Consider the following 20,275-nt stretch of genomic DNA (forward strand, 5'->3'; position numbering starts at 1 on the left):
GGGGGTTGGGAATTTGGGAATTGGCGGCGGGAATGGGGGGGTGGGGGGAGGGGAGGGGGGGGGTGGGGGGGATTCCTGCACGGAATGGGAATTGCCCGGGGGGATTTTCCCATGGGATTCGCTCAGGGGAAGGGAATTGTCCAAGGGAATTGTCCAGGGGGAATTTTCCAAAGGAATTCCCTCACGGAAAAGGATTTTCCAAAGGAATTCTCTGATGGGAGTTTTCCAAATGGGATTTTCCAACGGAATTTTCCCATGGGATTCCCTCACGGAAAGGGAATTTCCCGAGGGAATTTTCCAGCGGAGTTTTCCGACGGGATTCGCTCACGGAAGGAATTCCCCAATGGAGTTTGCTGATGGAATTTTCCAATGGAATTCTCTGATGGGATTCCCTCATGGAAAGGGAATTTCCGATGGAATTTTCCAATGGAATTTTCCAAAGGAATTCCCTCACGGGAAGCGTTTTCCGATGGAGTTTCCTGCTGGAATTCCCACATGGAGAAGGATTTTCCAATGGAATTTTCCAATGGAATTTTCCAAAGGAATTCCCACATGGAGAAGGATTTTCCAAGGGAATTTCCCAATGGAATTCTCTGATGGAATTTTCCAATGGGAAGAGCTTCCCGATGGAATTTTCCTCACTGAAAAGGAATTTTCGAAAGGAATTTTTCAAGGGAATTTTCCAAAGGAATTCCCTCACGGAATAGGATTTTCCAAAGGAATTTCCCAATAGAAGGAATTTCCCAAGGGAATTTTCCAAAGGAATTCCCTCACGGGAAGCGTTTTCCGAGGGAGTTTCCTGCTGGAATTCCCACATGGAGAAGGATTTTCCAAGGGAATTTTCCGATGGAATTCTCTGATGGAATTCCCACATGGAAAAGGATCTTCCAATGGAATTTTTCTCGCTGAATCTTCCAAAGGAATTTTCCAAAGGAATTCCCTCACGGAATAGGATTTTCCAAAGGAATTTTCCGATGGAAGGAATTTTCCAAGGGAATTTTCCAAAGGAATTCCCTCACGGAAAAGGATTTTCCAAAGGAATTTTCCGATGGAAGGAATTTCCCGATGGAATTTTCCAATGGAATTCTCTGATGGGATTCCCTCACGGAAAGGGAATTTCCCAATGGAATTTTCCAAAGGAATTCCTTCACGGGAAGCATTTCCGAGGGAGTTTCCTGCTGGAATTCCCTCATGGAAAAGGATTTTCCAAGGGAATTTTCCGATGGAATTTTCTGATGGAATTCCCGCATGGAAAAGGATTTTCCAATGGAGTTTTCCAATGGAATTTTCCAAAGGAATTCCCTCACAGGAAGTGTTTCCGAGGGAGTTTCCTGCTGGAATTCCCACATGGAGAAGGATTTTCCAAGGGAATTTTCCAATGGAATTCTCTGATGGAATTCCTGCATGGAAAAAGATTTTCCAATGGAATTTTCCAATGGAATTTTCCAAAGGAATTCCCTCACGGAATAGGATTTTCCAAAGGGAATTTTCCGATGGAAGGAATTTCCCAATGGAATTTCCCAATGGAATTCTCCGATGGAATTTTCCAATGGGAAGAGTTTTCCAATGGAATTTTCCTGCTGGAATTCCCGCATGGAAAGGGAATTTTCCAATGGAATTTTCCAAAGGAATTTCCTCCCGGGAAGAGTTTTCCGATGGAATTTTCCTCACTGAAAGGGAATCCCAAGGGAATTTTCCAATGGAATTTTCCAATGGAATTTTCCAAAGGAAAAGGCTTTTCCAATGGAATTCTCTGATGGAGTTTTTTCAATGGAACGGGTTTTCCAACGGAATTTCCAGGAGGGAGCGGGAATTCCAAGGGATTCCGGCTCGGGATGGGGATGCTGCCAGGAATGGGAATTCCAGCGGGAAATTCCATGGGAATTCCTTGTCTGGGCAGGAATTCCGACGGGAAAATTCCACTGGAAAATTCGGTTGGGATTCCCTTTCGGTGAGGGAAATTCCATCGGAAAGTCCCGTTGGAAAATTTCCATCGGAAAACGCTTCCCGGGAGGGAATTCCTTTGGGAAATTCCATCAGAAAATTCCATTGGAATTCCCTTTCTGTGAGGAAAATTCCTTTGGAAAATTCCCATTCCATGAGGGAATTCCATTGGGAAAATGCATTGGGAAACTCCTTCCATCGGAAAATTCCTTTGGAAAATCCTTTTCCATGAGGGAATTCCTTTGGAAAATTCCTTTGGAAAATCCTTTTCCATGAGGGAATTCCTTTGGAAAATCCCTTTGGAAAATTCCGTTGGAAAATCCTTTTCCATGTGGGAATTCCATCGGAAAATTCCATTGGAAAACTCTTTCCATTGGAATATTCCCTTGGGATTCCCTTTCTGTGAGAGGAAAATTCCATTGGGAAAATTCCATCGGAAAATCCTGTTGGAAACCGCTTCCCGTGAGGGAATCCTGCTGGAAAATCCCATCGGAATTCCTTTTCCATGCAGGAATTCCAGCAGGAAAATTCCATTGGAAAAACTCTTCCCATTGGAAAAATTCCATCGGGAAATTCCATTGGGAAATTCTTTCCATCGGAAAATTCCTTTGGAAAATCCTATTCCCTGAGGGAATTCCTTTGGAAAATTCCCTTGGAAAATTCCTTTTCCATGTGGGAATTCCAGCAGGAAACTCCCTCGGAAAACGCTTCCCCGTGAGGGAATTCCTTTGGAAAATTCCATTGGAAAATTCCATTGGGAAATTCCTTCCATCGGAAAATTCCTTTGGAAAATCCTATTCCCTGTGGGAAATTCCTCTGGAAAATTCCCTTGGGAAATTCCCTTTTCATGAGAGAATTCCATTGGGAAACTCCGTTGGAAAAATTCCATTGGGAAATTCCTTTGGGAAATTCCTTTGGAAAATTCCTTCCATTGGAAAACTCCTTTGGAAAATCCTATTCCGTGAGGGAATTCCTTTGGAAAATTCCTTTGGAAGATTCAGTGAGAAAAATTCCATTGGAAGATCCTTTTCCATGTGGGAATTCCATCAGAGAATTCCATTGGAAAATTCCCTTGGAAAATCCTTCTCCATGTGGGAATTCCAGCAGGAAACTCCATCGGAAAACGCTTCCCGTGAGGGAATTCCTTTGGAAAATTCCATGGGAAATTCCCTTTCCATGAGAGAATTCCATTGGGAAACTCCATTGGAAAAATTCCATTGGGAAATTCCTTTGGAAAATTCTTTCCGTTGGAAAATTCCTTTGGAAAATCCTATTCCGTGAGGGAATTCCTTTGGAAAATTCCTTTGGAAAATTCCCTTTCAGTGAGGAAAATTCCATCGGGAAAACTCTTCCCATTGGAAAATTCCATTGGAAAATTCCCTTGGAAAATCCTTCTCCATGTGGGAATTCCAGCAGGAAACTCCCTCGGAAAACCCTTCCCGTGAGGGAATTCCTTTGGAAAATTCCATTGGGAAATTCCCTTTTCAGGAGAGAATTCCATCGGGAAACTCCATTGGAAAAATTCCATTGGGAAATTCCTTTGGAAAATTCCCTTGGAAAATTCCCTTGGAAAATCCTTTTCCATGTGGGAATTCCAGCAGGAAACTCCCTCGGAAAACGCTTCCCCGTGAGGGAATTCCTTTGGAAAATTCCATTGGAAAATTCCATTGGGAAATTCCTTCCATCGGAAAATTCCTTTGGAAAATCCTATTCCCTGTGGGAAATTCCTCTGGAAAATTCCCTTGGGAAATTCCCTTTTCATGAGAGAATTCCATTGGGAAACTCCATTGGAAAAATTCCATTGGGAAATTCCTTTGGGAAATTCCTTTGGAAAATTCCTTCCATTGGAAAACTCCTTTGGAAAATCCTATTCCGTGAGGGAATTCCTTTGGAAAATTCCTTTGGAAGATTCAGTGAGAAAAATTCCATTGGAAGATCCTTTTCCATGTGGGAATTCCATCAGAGAATTCCATTGGAAAATTCCCATGGAAAATCCTTTTCCATGAGGGAATTCCAGCAGGAAACTCCCTCTGAAACGCTTCCCGTGAGGGAATTCCTTTGGAAAATTCCCTTGGGAAATTCCCTTTCCATGAGGGAATCCCATCAGAGAATTCCATTGGAAAATTCCCTTGGAAAACTCCTTTGGAAAATCCTATTCCCTGAGGGAATTCCTTTGGAAAATTCCTTTGGAAAAATCCTTTTCCATGAGGGAATCCCATTGGGAAATTCCGTTGGAAAATTCCATTGGAAAACTCCATTGGGAAACCCCATTGAGAAATTCCATCGCAAAATTCCATTGGAAAATCCTATTCCCCGTGCGGGAAATTCCTCTGGAAAATTCCTTTGGGGATTTTTGGGGAATTTGGGAATTCCAGACCCCGGCAATTCCAGCAGATCCCCGGGAAAACGGGCGGGATTTTTGGGGGGAAGGCGGCTCCGGGAATTCCTTTCCCGCCTGATTCCTGATCCCGCTTTTCCAGAGGCGGCCGCGGCTCACGCGGAGCTTTTCCGGCGCCTGGCGCTGCCCCGAGCGTTCCGAGCCCTGCAATCCTCGGATTTGGGATCCTGAGCGGCCGCTGGAATTCCCGGAGAGGTGGAAAAGCCGGGAATGGGGAGGGGGAGGGGGGAAATTCGGGCTTTGGGAATTGGTTGGGGAATAAAATCTGGGAATTGGATGGAAACTTTGGGATTTGGGGTTTTTTTCGGGGATAAAAGCCTTTGGAATCTTCAAAAAACCTTGGGAAAATCTGGGAATTGGGGCTGGAATTGGGGGAACCTTCGGGGTTCGGGACCTTCTGGCGCCGCCCCCTCGGGAGGAGCCTCCGGAGCCGCGGGATTTCCCTGGGAAAGGGGAGCTTGGGCTGGGATCTTGGGAAGGAATTCCCGGCTGGGCTGGAATTCCCAGGGAATGCCCGGATCCCTGGCAGTGCCCAAGGAAAGGCTGGAGCAGCCTGGGATCATCGGGGGAGGGGCCGGGCTGGGAATGGGATGGGATTGAAGCTGCGTGGATCCCAGGCAAAGCATCCCGGGATTCTGGGATCCAGGAGGCTCCGAATCCATGCCCAGGGGTTTTTCTGGGAGTCGGGGATGGGAAAGGGAAGGGAGACCCTTCCTGGAGTGCCGAGATTGCCAGGGAAGGGCCTGGAGGCCGGAATTCCTTCCCGCAGAGGAGTCGGGATGGGGCTGGATCCAATGCCAGGCTGGGAGAGGCGGGAATGGAGGGATTTCCCTGGGAAAGGGGAGCTCGGGCTGGGATCTTGGGAAGGGATTCCCGGCTGCGCTGGAATTCCCAGGGAATGCCCGGATCCCTGGGAGCGTCCAAGGAAAGGCTGGAGCAGCCTGGGATCATCGGGGGAGGTGCCGGGATGGGACTGGGATGGGACTGGGATGGGACTGGGATGGGACTGGGATGGGATTGAAGCTCGGTGGATCCCAGCCAAAGCATTCCGGGATCCCTCCAAACCCAAGAGCCCCTCGGAGCAGCGCTGGAGCCCCTCCCGGTATCCCGGGAACAAAGGAGGCCGGCAAGCGGCAATCAGGCTTTGGAATTCCACTCCTTCTATTCAAAGCGATCCCAACTCCGGGAATGCCCCCGGCTCCCCTCATTCCACGGGCGCCGTTCCCGGCGCCGCCGATCCCGAGTGGAAACCCATCGGTTCTCCGATAGAATTCCCGGGTCTGGAACGCACAATTCCCGTCCCTTCTTCCCCAAATCCAAGCCGGATCCGAGCTCTCCCGGCTCCTCCCTGCTGTGCTTCGGGAGGAATCCGGGGGCAATTCCCAGCAAATCCCGGATTCGCTCCCGCTCCCGGAAGAGACGCGGAGTCTTCCCAACCATCCCTGAGTTTGGATCTCCTGGAATTGCTGCCGCCACTCCAAGTCCTGCTGTCCGGCGGCGCTTCCTCCCGGAAAACCCCGGGAAAAGCCGGCGGCGCGGCCCCCGGAGCCGGATCCGCGTTCCCCTCTTTCCCACGGAATCCAACCCCCCCCCCCCGAAACCTCCGGGAAGGGTCCGTGCCAAGGGCTTGGATCCCACATTCCCGAGGGGTTTTCCGTGGCGCCAGCGGATCCTCAGGAATTCTCCAGCACCTGGTGGGGCAGGGGCACGGCGGCGGCTCCGAGGAACGATCCCGGTTTTTCCCGGCCCTTCAGGAAGAAGGTCAGGAGCTCCCCTTTGCCCTTGACGTAGACGGCGCCGCGCCGGACGAAGCGGAATCCGTATTCCTTCAGGATCAGGTGCGTCTCCTCCACCACCTGCGGGAGAAGCGGAGACGCCGGGATACCGGGAATCTTTCCTGGGGTGGGAGCGGGGAAAAACCCCGCTGGGAATAACGGCCGGATCCCAGCCCAGGAGAGGGGGGGCCGAGTTTAGGAAGGGATTTTTCCCTGGCATGGGCTGGGCTGGAATTCCCAGGGAATGCCCCCGGATCCCTGGCAGTGCCCAAGGAAAGGCTGGAGCAGCCTGGGATCATCGGGGGAGGTGCTGGGATGGGAATGGGATGGGATTGAAGCTGCGTGGATCCCAGGCAAAGCATCCCGGGATTCTGGGATCCAGGAGGCTCCGAATCCATGCCCAGGGGTTTTTCTGGGAGTCGGGGATGGGAAAGGGAAGGGAGACCCTTCCTGGAGTGCCGAGATTGCCAGGGAAGGGCCTGGAGGCCGGAATTCCTTCCCGCAGAGGAGTCGGGATGGGGCTGGATCCAATGCCAGGCTGGGAGAGGCGGGAATGGAGGGATTCCCCTGGGAAAGGGGAGCTCGGGCTGGGATCTTGGGAAGGGATTCCCGGCTGGCCTGGAATTCCCAGGGAATGCCCGGATCCCTGGGAGCATCCCGGGAAAGTTCAGAGCCCCCTGGGATAGGGAACGGAGTCCGAGCTGGGACGAACCCAACCCATTCCTCCGTTCCACGCCTTTCCCACCTCGGAGCAGCTCCTCATCCATCCCCAACCTTCTCCTGGCATTCCCAACCCCCCGGTTTCCCCTTCCCACCCCCGAGCCTGGGCCGTTCCGAGCGCTCCACGCCCCCGGATCGCCGCTCCCGCCGTGATCCCACCTGGATGTTCCCCATGACTCCGGTGGATTCCATCCTGCTGGCCACGTTGACCGTGTTGCCCCAGATGTCGTAGTGGGGCTTGCGGGCGCCGATGACCCCGGCCAGCACCGCGCCCTTGTTCATCCCTGCGCGGGACACGCGCCGATGGCACCGGGGCATCCCGGGGTATCCCGGCGTTCCCGGCATTCCCGGCATTCCCGGACTTGCCTATGCGGAGCATGAAGTTGTTGAAGGACTGGTAGTTGATGTTCATCAGCGTCACCTTCATGGCCAGGGCGAAGTCAGCCAGGTCGGCCAAGTGCTGCCAGCGCTCCTTCTCCGACAGCTCCTTCTGCGCGGAAATGCCGGGAATCAGCCCTTTGCCGCCTTTTCCCGGCGTTCCCCGGCTGGGGGAGATGGGGAATGGGACACCGGGATGGGGACAGGGAGATGGGGCATGGAGATGGGGCATGGAGATGGGACACAGGAATGGGACACGGGATGGGACACGGAGATGGGACATGGGGATGGGACACTGGGATGGGGACAGGGAGATGGGACACAGGGATGGGATCCAGGGATGAGGACAGGGAGACGGGACACGGAGATGTTGACAGGGAGATGGGACATGGGGATGGGACACTGGGATGGGACAGGGAGGTGGGATATGGGGATGGGACACGGGGATGGGACATGGAGATGGGACATGGGGATGGGACATGGGAATGGGACACGGAGATGGGACACAGGGATGGGGACAGGGAGATGGGACACGGGGATGGGACACAGGGATGGGGAGATGGAGATGGGACACTGGGATGGGACAGGGAGGTGGGATATGGGGATGGGACACGGGGATGGGACACAGGGATGGGGACAGGGAGATGGGACACGGGGATGGGACACGGAGATGGGACACAGGGATGGGACACTGGGATGGGACACTGGGATGGGACAGGGAGATGGGACATGGGGATGGGACACGGGGATGGGACACAGAGATGGGACACGGAGATGGGATAGGGGGATGGGACACTGGGATGGGACACTGGGATGGGACACGGAGATGGGACAGGGGGATGGGACACTGGGATGGGACAGGGAGGTGGGATATGGGGATGGAACACAGGGATGGGACACGGGGATGGGACATGGGGATGGGACATGGGGATGGGACATGGGGATGGGACACAGGGATGGGGACAGGGAGATGGGACACGGGGATGGGACACGGAGATGGGACACAGGGATGGGACAGGGAGGTGGGATATGGGGATGGAACACAGGGATGGGACATGGGGATGGGACATGGGAATGGGACACGGAGATGGGACACAGGGATGGGGACAGGGAGATGGGACACAGGGATGGGACAGGGAGGTGGGACATGGGGATGGGACACGGGGATGGGACACGGAGATGGGACACAGGGATGGGACACTGGGATGGGACACTGGGATGGGACAGGGAGATGGGACATGGGGATGGGACACGGAGATGGGACACGGAGATGGGACACGGAGATGGGACAGGGGGATGGGACACTGGGATGGGACACTGGGATGGGACACGGGGATGGGACAGGGGGATGGGACACTGGGATGGGACACTGGGATGGGACACGGGGATGGGACACGGGGATGGGGACAGGGAGATGGGACACGGAGATGGGGACAGGGGGATGGGACACTGGGATGGGACACTGGGATGGGACAGGGAGATGGGACACGGGGATGGGACACGGGGATGGGACAGGGAGGTGGGATATGGGGATGGAACACAGGGATGGGACATGGAGATGGGACATGGGGATGGGACACAGGGATGGGGACAGGGAGATGGGACACGGGGATGGGGAAAGGGAGATGGGACACTGGGATGGGACACAGGGATGGGGAGATGGAGATGGGACACGGGGATGGGACAGGGAGGTGGGACATGGGGATGGGACAGGGAGATGGGACACGGGGATGGGACACGGAGATGGGACACAGGGATGGGACACTGGGATGGGACACTGGGATGGGACACGGGGATGGGACACTGGGATGGGACACGGGGATGGGACACGGGGATGGGACACTGGGATGGGACACGGGGATGGGACACGGGGATGGGACACGGAGATGGGACACGGAGATGGGACACTGGGATGGGACACTGGGATGGGACACGGGGATGGGACACGGGGATGGGACACGGAGATGGGACACAGGGATGGGACACGGAGATGGGACACTGGGATGGGACACTGGGATGGGACAGGGAGGTGGGATATGGGGATGGGGACAGGGAGATGGGACACAGAGATGGGGACACGGGGATGGGACACTGGGATGGGACAGGGAGATGGGACACGGGGATGGGACACGGAGATGGGACACGGGGATGGGACACGGAGATGGGACACGGAGATGGGACAGGGGGATGGGACACTGGGATGGGACAGGGAGATGGGACACGGGGATGGGACACGGGGATGGGATGTGGAGATGGGACATGGGAATGGGACATGGGGATGGGACACAGGGATGGGGACAGGGAGTTGGGACACGGGGATGGGGACAGGGAGATGGGACACGGGGATGGGACACGGAGATGGGACACAGGGATGGGACACTGGGATGGGACACTGGGATGGGACAGGGAGATGGGACATGGGGATGGGACACGGAGATGGGACACGGAGATGGGACACGGAGATGGGACAGGGGGATGGGACACTGGGATGGGACACTGGGATGGGACACGGGGATGGGACACGGGGATGGGGACAGGGAGATGGGACACGGAGATGGGGACAGGGGGATGGGACACTGGGATGGGACACTGGGATGGGACAGGGAGATGGGACACGGGGATGGGACACGGGGATGGGACAGGGAGGTGGGATATGGGGATGGAACACAGGGATGGGACACGGAGATGGGACATGGGAATGGGACACGGAGATGGTACACAGGGATGGGGACAGGGAGATGGGACACGGGGATGGGGAAAGGGAGATGGGACACTGGGATGGGACACAGGGATGGGGAGATGGAGATGGGACACGGGGATGGGACAGGGAGGTGGGACATGGGGATGGGACAGGGAGATGGGACACGGGGATGGGACACGGAGATGGGACACAGGGATGGGACACTGGGATGGGACACTGGGATGGGACACGGGGACGGGACACTGGGATGGGACACGGGGATGGGACACGGGGATGGGACACGGAGATGGGACACGGAGATGGGACACAGGGATGGGACACGGAGATGGGACACGGAGATGGGACACTGGGATGGGACACTGGGATGGGACACGGGGATGGGACACGGGGATGGGACACGGAGATGGGACACAGGGATGGGACACGGAGATGGGACACGGAGATGGGACACTGGGATGGGACACTGGGATGGGACACGGGGATGGGACACGGGGATGGGACACGGAGATGGGACACAGGGATGGGACAGGGGGATGGGACACTGGGATGGGACACTGGGATGGGACAGGGAGGTGGGATATGGGGATGGGGACAGGGAGATGGGACACAGAGATGGGGACAGGGGGATGGGACACTGGGATGGGACAGGGAGATGGGACACGGGGATGGGACACGGAGATGGGACACGGGGATGGGACACGGGGATGGGACACTGGGATGGGACACGGGGATGGGACACGGGGATGGGACACGGAGATGGGACACGGAGATGGGACACTGGGATGGGACACTGGGATGGGACACGGGGATGGGACACGGGGATGGGACACGGAGATGGGACACAGGGATGGGACACGGAGATGGGACACTGGGATGGGACACTGGGATGGGACAGGGAGGTGGGATATGGGGATGGGGACAGGGAGATGGGACACAGAGATGGGGACACGGGGATGGGACACTGGGATGGGACAGGGAGATGGGACACGGGGATGGGACACGGAGATGGGACACGGGGATGGGACACGGAGATGGGACACGGAGATGGGACAGGGGGATGGGACACTGGGATGGGACAGGGAGATGGGACACGGGGATGGGACACGGGGATGGGATGTGGAGATGGGACATGGGAATGGGACATGGGGATGGGACACAGGGATGGGGACAGGGAGTTGGGACACGGGGATGGGGACAGGGAGATGGGACACGGGGATGGGACACGGAGATGGGACACAGGGATGGGACACTGGGATGGGACACTGGGATGGGACAGGGAGATGGGACATGGGGATGGGACACGGAGATGGGACACGGAGATGGGACACGGAGATGGGACAGGGGGATGGGACACTGGGATGGGACACTGGGATGGGACACGGGGATGGGACACGGGGATGGGGACAGGGAGATGGGACACGGAGATGGGGACAGGGGGATGGGACACTGGGATGGGACACTGGGATGGGACAGGGAGATGGGACACGGGGATGGGACACGGGGATGGGACAGGGAGGTGGGATATGGGGATGGAACACAGGGATGGGACACGGAGATGGGACATGGGAATGGGACACGGAGATGGTACACAGGGATGGGGACAGGGAGATGGGACACGGGGATGGGGAAAGGGAGATGGGACACTGGGATGGGACACAGGGATGGGGAGATGGAGATGGGACACGGGGATGGGACAGGGAGGTGGGACATGGGGATGGGACAGGGAGATGGGACATGGGGATGGGACACGGAGATGGGACACAGGGATGGGACACTGGGATGGGACACTGGGATGGGACACGGGGACGGGACACTGGGATGGGACACGGGGATGGGACACGGGGATGGGACACGGAGATGGGACACGGAGATGGGACACAGGGATGGGACACGGAGATGGGACACGGAGATGGGACACTGGGATGGGACACTGGGATGGGACACGGGGATGGGACACGGGGATGGGACACGGAGATGGGACACAGGGATGGGACACGGAGATGGGACACGGAGATGGGACACTGGGATGGGACACTGGGATGGGACACGGGGATGGGACACGGGGATGGGACACGGAGATGGGACACAGGGATGGGACAGGGGGATGGGACACTGGGATGGGACACTGGGATGGGACAGGGAGGTGGGATATGGGGATGGGGACAGGGAGATGGGACACAGAGATGGGGACAGGGGGATGGGACACTGGGATGGGACAGGGAGATGGGACACGGGGATGGGACACGGAGATGGGACACGGGGATGGGACACGGAGATGGGACACGGAGATGGGACAGGGGGATGGGACACTGGGATGGGACAGGGAGATGGGACACGGGGATGGGACACGGGGATGGGATGTGGAGATGGGACATGGGAATGGGACATGGGGATGGGACACAGGGATGGGGACAGGGAGTTGGGACACGGGGATGGGGACAGGGAGATGGGACACGGGGATGGGACATGGGGATGGGGAGATGGAGATGGGACACTGGGATGGGACAGGGAGGTGGGATATGGGGATGGGACACGGGGATGGGACACGGGGATGGGACACGGGGATGGGAGATGGGGATGGGACAGGGGGATGGGGAGATGGAGATGGGACGTGGAGATGGGACACGGAGATGGGACACAGGAATGGGACACTGGGATGGGAAATGGAGATGGGGAGAGGGAGATGGGACACAGGAATGGGACACGGGATGGGACACGGAGATGGGACATGGGGATGGGACATGGGGATGGGACATGGAGATGGGACACTGGGATGGGGACAGGGAGATGGGACACGGAGATGTTGACAGGGGGATGGGACACAGGAATGGGACAGGGAGGTGGGATATGGGGATGGAACACGGGGATGGGAACACTGGGATGGGGTCACTGGGATGGGACACAGCAATGGGACATGGAGATGGGACACGGGATGGGACATGGGGATGGGACATGGGGATGGGACATGGGGATGGGATCCAGGGATGAGGACAGGGATGGGACACAGGGATGGGACACGGGGATGGGACACGGAGATGGGACACGGAGATGGGACACTGGGATGGGACACGGGGATGGGACAGGGGGATGGGATCCAGGGATGGGACAGGGGGATGGGATATGGGGATGGGACACGGAGATGGGACACGGGGATGGGATGCAGGGATGAGGACAGGGATGGGACACTGGGATGGGATATGGGGATGGGACACTGGGATGGGACACAGAGATGGGACATGGGGATGGGACACTGGGATGGGATGCAGGGATGAGGACAGGGATGGGACACGAAGATGGGGACACGGGGATGGAACATGGAGATGGGACACGGGGATGGAGAGATGGAGATGGGACACTGAGATGGGACACAGGGATGGGACACAGGGATGGGACACTGGGTGGGACATGGGGATGGAGAGATGGAGATGGGACACGGGGATGGGGACACGGGGAGGGGGAGAAGGAGGAAGGGACCGAGCCCAGAATCCCCAGGAGCATCCCACAGCCGGATCCTGCCCTGACCTTGGCGCCGAATCCGTTGGCGCCGGCGTCGGGCGTCACTCCGGAGGCGGCCATGTAGGTACTGCCGATGGTCTTGATCTTGGTGATGCAGCGGAACTGGGGCTCGTCCAGGAGCTGGGCACGGACACGAAACCCGGGATCGCGGCGCTATCCCGGCGGGAGCGGGACGGGAACGTCGGGATGAACGGCGGGGAATTCCCGCGGTGGATCCCGCCTCAGCTCACCGCGTCGAAGTCGGAGATGATCTCGTTGAGGAAGCGCAGGCACTCGATGCCGCCGTTGTTGATGCTCTCCTCCGTGTAGAAGTCGGCGAAGTTGGGAAGGGAGGCGAACATGACGCCGATCTCCTCGTAGGTTTGGCTGTACAGCTCCTGGGAAACGCGCCGGGAATGTGGCCGGCAGCCGGGAACGTGCCCACGGAAGCGCGGCGGGAACGTCCCCGACAGCCGGCAACGCGCCCACGGAGCGCGCCGGCGCCTCCGGCAAATCCCAACCCATCCGCGGCTCCTCCCCAAAGGCGCTCATCCGGAGTTTATGGCGAAACCGTTGGATCTGGAGGTGGGAAGAGCCCGGGAATGTGGGAATACCGACCTCATCCCGCTTTTTGGAGCCCAGGAAGTGGCGGGCCACGTGCTCCGGGAGCATGTTGGCCACCAGGGCCTCGTTCCAGCGGCGCATCTCGGACACGCGCTCCTTCTGGTCGTGGACGTCGATCTTCCACAGGAAAAGGGTCCTGGCCAGCTTTTCCACCTGGGAATTCATGGTGGGAATGCGGCTGCGTTCCCAGTTCCACCCGCGCTGGGATCACGGGGACAGCGTGGGAGAAGGGTTTGGGATGAGGTGAAGCCGTAATTCGGGATGAGAACGGCTCCGAGGTGGGAGCGGGAGCCTCACGGCCGCGTTGGGAATGGAATGGGATGGGGACGTTCCCGGATTTGGGGTGGGGGGGGGGCTGGAAAAACCTTGGGGGGTTTCCTTGGAGAGGAGATGGAGATGCTGGGGATGGGCCTGGGATAAATCCTGGGATCGTGGAGCTTCCAAGGAATCGGGGAAGGGAAGGGATTTAGGGAAGGGATTTAGGGAAGGGATGGGAAAAGGGAAGGGAAAAGGGAAGGGAAAGGAAAAGGGAAGGGGGAAGGGAAGGGAAAAGGGAAGGGAAAAGGGAAGGGAAGGGAAAAGGGAAGGGAAGGGAAAAGGGAAGGGAAGGGAAAAGGGAAGGGAAGGGAAAAGGGAAGGGAAGGGAAAAGGGAAGGGAAGGGAAGGGAAGGGAAGGGAAGGGAAGGGAAGGGAAGGGAAGGGAAGGGAAGGGAAGGGAAGGGAAGGGAAGGGAAGGGAAGGGAAGGGAAGGGAAGGGAAGGGAAGGGAAGGGAAGGGAAGGGAAGGGAAGGGAAGGGAAGGGAAGGGAAGGGAAGGGAAGGGAAGGGAAGGGAAGGGAAGGGAAGGGAAGGAAAGGAAAGGAAAGGAAAGGAAAGGAAAGGAAAGGAAAGGAAAGGAAAGGAAAGGAAAGGAAAGGAAAGGAAAGGAAAGGAAAGGAAAGGAAAGGAAAGGAAAGGAAAGGAAAGGAAAGGAAAGGAAAGGAAAGGAAAGGAAAGGAAAGGGAAGGGGAGGGAAGGGGAAGGGGAAGGGGAAGGGAAAAGGAAGGAAAAGGGCAAGGGAAAAGGAAGGAAAAGGGCAGGGAAAAGGAGGAAAAGGGAAGGGCAGGGCAGGAAAAGGGCAGGGCAGGGACCTCGGCAGCCACTCACGTGCCGGGAGAAGTAGTAGAAGCTGAGCATCACCACGAAGATCATGGCGGTCATGGAATACTTGGAGGGGACCAGCACGGACCTGCCGGCAGCCACGGCACAGCCGGAGGGGCTCCAGGCCCGGCCCCGGCCCCTCCCGGCCCCTCCCGGCCCCTCCCGGCCCCCCTTACGAGCTGTGCTGGCCCCGCCGCCGGTCGTACTGGTCGAAGATGGGCTCCCAGGCGGAGAAGTTGACGGCGCCGGTGGCGGCGGTGATGAGCACCATGAGGGTCAGCTTGACCATGTGGCTCACCTGGACCAGCATCACGGTGGCCACCAGGGCCAGCAGGGCGATGTAGCTGTAGTACTTGGGCTGCTCCGCACAGCCACCGCCCCGCGGCGGCCCCGACGTCCCGTTGGTGGCCGGCCCGCGGTCGCGCCGGCAGCCGAGCTGGGGACGGGAGGGTGGGGTCAGCACGGGGACGCGGTGGCCACCAGGGCGATGGAGCTGTAATATCTGGGCTGCTCCTCGCAGCCACCACCCCACGGTGGCCCCGATGTCCCACTGGCCACCTGGGCATGGTCCCCATGGCAGCTGAGCTGGGGACATGGTGGCCACCATGGCCACTATGGCCACCAGGGCGATGGAGCTGTAATATCTGGGCTGCTCCTCACAGCCACCACCCCGAGGTGGCCCCAATGTCCTGTTGGCCACCGCGCTACTGTGATCCCCATGGCAGCCGAGCTGGGGACATGGTGGCCACCATGGCCACCAGGGCGATGGAGCTGTAATATCTGGGGTGCTCCTCGCAGCCACCACCCTGAAGTGGCCCCAGTGTCCCACTGGCCACCTGGGCATGGTCCCCATGGCAGCTGAGCTGGGGACATGGGGACATGGGAACATAGTGGCCACCGTGGCCACCATGGCCACCAGAGTGATGGAGCTGTAATATCTGGGCTGCTCCTCGCAGCCACCACCCCATGGTGGCCCCGATGTCCTGTTGGCCACCTGGGCATGGTCCCCGTGGCAGCTGAGCTGGGGACATGGTGGCCACCATGGCCACCATGGCCACCAGGGCAATGGAGCTGTAATATCTGGGCTGCTCCTTGCAGCCACCACCCCGTGGCGGCCCTGATGTCCCATTGGCCACCGTGCCACCATGGTCCCCATGGCAGCTGAGCTGGGGACATGGTGGCCACCATGGCCACCAGGGCGATGGAGATGTAATATATGGGCTGCTCCTCGCAGCCACCACCCTGAGGTGGCCCCGATGTCCCACTGGCCACCTGGGGATGGTCCCCGTGGCAGCTGAGCTGGGGACATGGGGACATGGGAACATAGTGGCCACCATGGCCACCAGGGCGATGGAGCTGTAATATCTGGGCTGCTCCTCGCAGCCACCACCCCATGGCGGCCCTGATGTCCCATTGGCCACCGCGCTACTGTGATCCCCATGGCAGCTGAGCTGGGGACATGGTGGCCACCATGACCACCATGGCCACCAGGGCTATGGAGCTGCAGTATTTGGCTGCTCCTCGCAGCCCCCACCCCACGGTGGCCCCAATGTCCCATTGGTCTCTATGCTGCAGTTCCCATGGCAGCCAAGCTGGGGACATGGTGGCCACCATGACCACTACGGCCACCGGGGTGATGGAACTGTAATATCTGGGCTGCTCCTCACAGCCACCACCCCGAGGTGGCCCCGATGTCCTGTTGGCCACCTGGGGATGGTCCCCGTGGCAGCCAAGCTGGGGACATGGTGGCCACCATGACCACTACGGCCACCGGGGTGAATGAACTGTAATATCTGGGCTGCTCCTCACAGCCACCCCCCTACAGTGGCCCCGATGTCCCGTTGGCCACCACCCCGCAGTCCCCACGATGGCCGAGCTGGGGACAGGGGAACACAGTGGCCACCATGGCCACCAGGGGGATGGAGCTGTAATACCTGGGCTGCTCCTCACAGCCACCACCCCACGGTGGCCCCGATGTCCCGTTGGCCACCGGGCCACCACGGCAGCCAGGCTGGGGACACGAGGCCGGGGCGAGCGCGAGGACAGGGCGGCCACCCGCGGGCCAGCGCGTGGCTCACCATGTCCACGATGTCGGCCGCGGTGACGATGGCGATGGCGGCCATGGCCCAGGTGTTCCGCGCCCAGCGCGTGCGGTCGATCCAGGTGGAGAAGGCCACCAGCTTTTTGGGGAAGACCTGCAGGGACCGGGCAAGGCATTGGTCGGCGGGCGGGACACGGCCACCGGACGTCCCCAGAGGGCGACCGGCGCGTCCCATCTCACCCGCGGGAAGACGGCGGCCAAGGAGCAGAGGGTGAGGACGAGCAGCAGCACCTCCCCCACCACGAAGGTCACGTAGTTGGTCACCAACCTGCCCAAAAGCCCCGCCGAGGCCGACGGTGAGGCTCCGGCACCGAGCGCGGCGCGGCGCCACCCGTGCCCAGGCCTGCCCAGCCCTACCAGGGGTCGATGACGGCCTCCACCAGGGCGGTGAAGAAGAGGACGACGCAGGAGCAGCTGAAGGCGGCGCCGCTCTGCTTCTCCTTCTCCACGGAGTAGCGCGTCTCCATGTCGGGGTCGATGAAGCGCATGGAGAGCCGGAAGGTGCTCTTGCCCTTGAGCCTGCCGGACGCGGCGCCCGTCAGCGCCGGCAAGCGCCGGGGAGGCGCCGGGGAAGCGCCGGGAGCACTCACGCCTGGATGGACTCGCGCTCCAGCAGGGCCTCGTTCAGCAGCTGGTTGAGCTCCTGCTCGTTCTGCGCCGCGCCCGCCACGCGCTCCGCCAGGTCCCGCAGCCGCAGCCGCCGCCGTGGGTTGGGGAAGGACGGATTCACCGCCTGGAATGCCGAGAGGGTCGCCGTGGGCGCGCCGGGGCGCGGCGGGCGGCAGCTCTGCACGGGGCGGGAATTCTGGGAACGGGCTGTACCTCTCCGTCCTCGTCGCCGAGCTCCAGGGAATTCCTCCTCCCCGCCTCGGGATCCTCGGGATCCTCCGGGCTCAGGCTGAGGCTCCCGTTGCGCTCCGTGCTGGGGACCGGCGGTGGGGACACGCCGTGGGACGAGGTCAGCGACAGCTTCTGCGGGGGGACACGGGCACGGTGGGTGTCCCCGTGTCCCCAGCGCCACCGGTGCCACCGGCACTCAGCACGCCATGGGAAGAGGCCAGCGACAGCTGCTGTGCTCGGACCTGGTCACCCTGGGCGTCCCCACACCCCAGTGGCCCCAGTGTCCCCAGTGCCCCCAGTGCCACTCACCACGCCATGGGACAAGGTCAGTGACATGGTCACCTTGGGTGTCCCCAGTGTCCCCCGTGTCCCCAGTGCCACTCACCACGCCATGGGATATGGTCAGTGACATGGTCACCTTGGGTGTCCCCAGTGCTCCCAGTGTCCCCAGTGTCCCCAGTGCCACTCACCACGCTATGGGACGAGGCCAGTGACATGGTCACTCTGGGTGCCCCCAGTGTCCCCAGTGCCCCCAGTGCCACCCACCACGCCATGGGACACAGTGACAGCTTCTGTGGTGGGACATGGCCACCTTGGGTGTCCCCAGTGCCACCCACCACACCATGGGACAAGGTCAGTGACATGGTCACTCTGGGTGTCCCCAGTGTCCCCCGTGTCCCCAGTGTCCCCAGTGCCACCCACCACGCCATGGGACGAGGCCAGTGACGTGGTCACTCTGGGTGTCCCCAGTGCCACTCACCACACCATGGGACAAGGCCAGTGACATGGTCACCCAGGTGTCCCCAGTGCCCCCAGTGCCACCAGTATCCCCAGTGTCCCCAGTGCTCCCAGTGTCCCCAGTGTCCCCATCCCACCCACCACACCATGGGACAAGGCCAGTGACATGGTCACTCTGGGTGTCCCCAGTGTCCCCAGTGTCCCCATCCCACCCACCACACCATGGGACAAGGCCAGTGACATGGTCACTCTGGGTGCCCCCAGTGTCCCCAGTGTCCCCAGTGCCACCCACCACGCCATGGGACAAGGTCAGTGACATGGTCACCCAGGTGTCCCCAGTATCCCCAGTGCCACCCACCACACCATGGGACAAGGCCAGTGACATAGTCACTCTGGGTGCCCCCAGTGCCACCCACCACGCCATGGGACAAGGTCAGTGACATGGTCACCCAGGTGTCCCCAGCGTCCCCCGTGTCCCCAGTGTCCCCAGTGCCACCCACCACGCTATGGGACGAGGCCAGTGACATGGTCACTCTGGGTGTCCCCAGTGCCACTCACCACGCCATGGGACACAGTGACAGCTTCTGTGGTGGGACATGGCTACCTTGGGTGTCCCCAGTGCCACCCACCACGCCATGGGACAAGGCCAGTGACATGGTCACCCTGGGTGTCCCCAGTGTCCCCCGTGTCCCCAGTGTCCCCAGTGCCACTCACCACGCCATGGGATATGGTCAGTGACATGGTCACCTTGGGTGTCCCCAGTGCTCCCAGTGTCCCCAGTGTCCCCAGTGCCACCCACCACGCTATGGGACGAGGCCAGTGACATGGTCACTCTGGGTGCCCCCAGTGCCACTCACCACGCCATGGGATATGGTCAGTGACATGGTCACTCTGGGTGTCCCCAGCATCCCCAGTGTCCCCGGTATCCCCAGTGCCACCCACCACGCCATGGGACGAGGCCAGTGACATGGTCACTCTGGGTGTCCCCAGTGCCACTCACCACACCATGGGACAAGGTCAGTGACATGGTCACCCAGGTGTCCCCAGTGCCCCCAGTGCCACCAGTATCCCCAGTGTCCCCAGTGCTCCCAGTGTCCCCAGTGTCCCCATCCCACCCACCACGCCATGGGACAAGGCCAGTGACATGGTCACCCAGGTGTCCCCAGCGTCCCCAGTGTCCCCCGTGTCCCCAGTGCCACCCACCACGCCATGGGATATGGTCAGTGACATGGTCACCTTGGGTGTCCCCAGTGCTCCCAGTGTCCCCAGTGTCCCCAGTGCCACCCACCACGCTATGGGACGAGGCCAGTGACATGGTCACTCTGGGTGTCCCCAGTGTCCCCAGTGCCACCAGTGCTCCCAGTTCCCCCAGTGCCACCCACCACGCCATGGGACAAGGTCAGTGACATGGTCACCCAGGTG

At 59.4% G+C, this 20,275-nt stretch overlaps 2 protein-coding genes across 2 annotated transcripts in view; one reads left to right on the forward strand and one right to left on the reverse strand.

Moving 5' to 3' along the window:
• Positions 1-4,625, forward strand: part of CENPO (centromere protein O) — a 29,307-nt gene extending 24,682 nt beyond the window's left edge. The window contains exon 7 of the mRNA XM_069011879.1: positions 4,425-4,625. Coding sequence (XP_068867980.1) covers positions 4,425-4,513 — 89 coding nt within the window. The 3' untranslated portion in view covers positions 4,514-4,625. The remainder of the gene's footprint in view (positions 1-4,424) is intronic.
• An 854-nt stretch (positions 4,626-5,479) lies between these two features.
• ADCY3 (adenylate cyclase 3) overlaps positions 5,480-20,275 on the reverse strand; it is a 39,727-nt gene continuing 24,931 nt past the window's right edge. The window contains exons 8-20 of the mRNA XM_069011881.1: positions 18,098-18,247; positions 17,866-18,008; positions 17,633-17,794; positions 17,456-17,543; positions 17,253-17,369; positions 15,351-15,610; positions 15,181-15,262; positions 14,030-14,188; positions 13,663-13,809; positions 13,439-13,552; positions 7,204-7,327; positions 6,997-7,121; positions 5,480-6,198 (exon numbers count right to left, since the gene is read on the reverse strand). Of these exons, the coding sequence (XP_068867982.1) occupies positions 6,016-6,198; positions 6,997-7,121; positions 7,204-7,327; positions 13,439-13,552; positions 13,663-13,809; positions 14,030-14,188; positions 15,181-15,262; positions 15,351-15,610; positions 17,253-17,369; positions 17,456-17,543; positions 17,633-17,794; positions 17,866-18,008; positions 18,098-18,247 (1,854 nt within the window). The 3' untranslated portion in view covers positions 5,480-6,015. The remainder of the gene's footprint in view (positions 6,199-6,996; positions 7,122-7,203; positions 7,328-13,438; positions 13,553-13,662; positions 13,810-14,029; positions 14,189-15,180; positions 15,263-15,350; positions 15,611-17,252; positions 17,370-17,455; positions 17,544-17,632; positions 17,795-17,865; positions 18,009-18,097; positions 18,248-20,275) is intronic.

The sequence above is a fragment of the Aphelocoma coerulescens genome, chromosome 3, assembly GCF_041296385.1.
Source record: "Aphelocoma coerulescens isolate FSJ_1873_10779 chromosome 3, UR_Acoe_1.0, whole genome shotgun sequence".
NCBI lineage: Eukaryota > Metazoa > Chordata > Aves > Passeriformes > Corvidae > Aphelocoma > Aphelocoma coerulescens.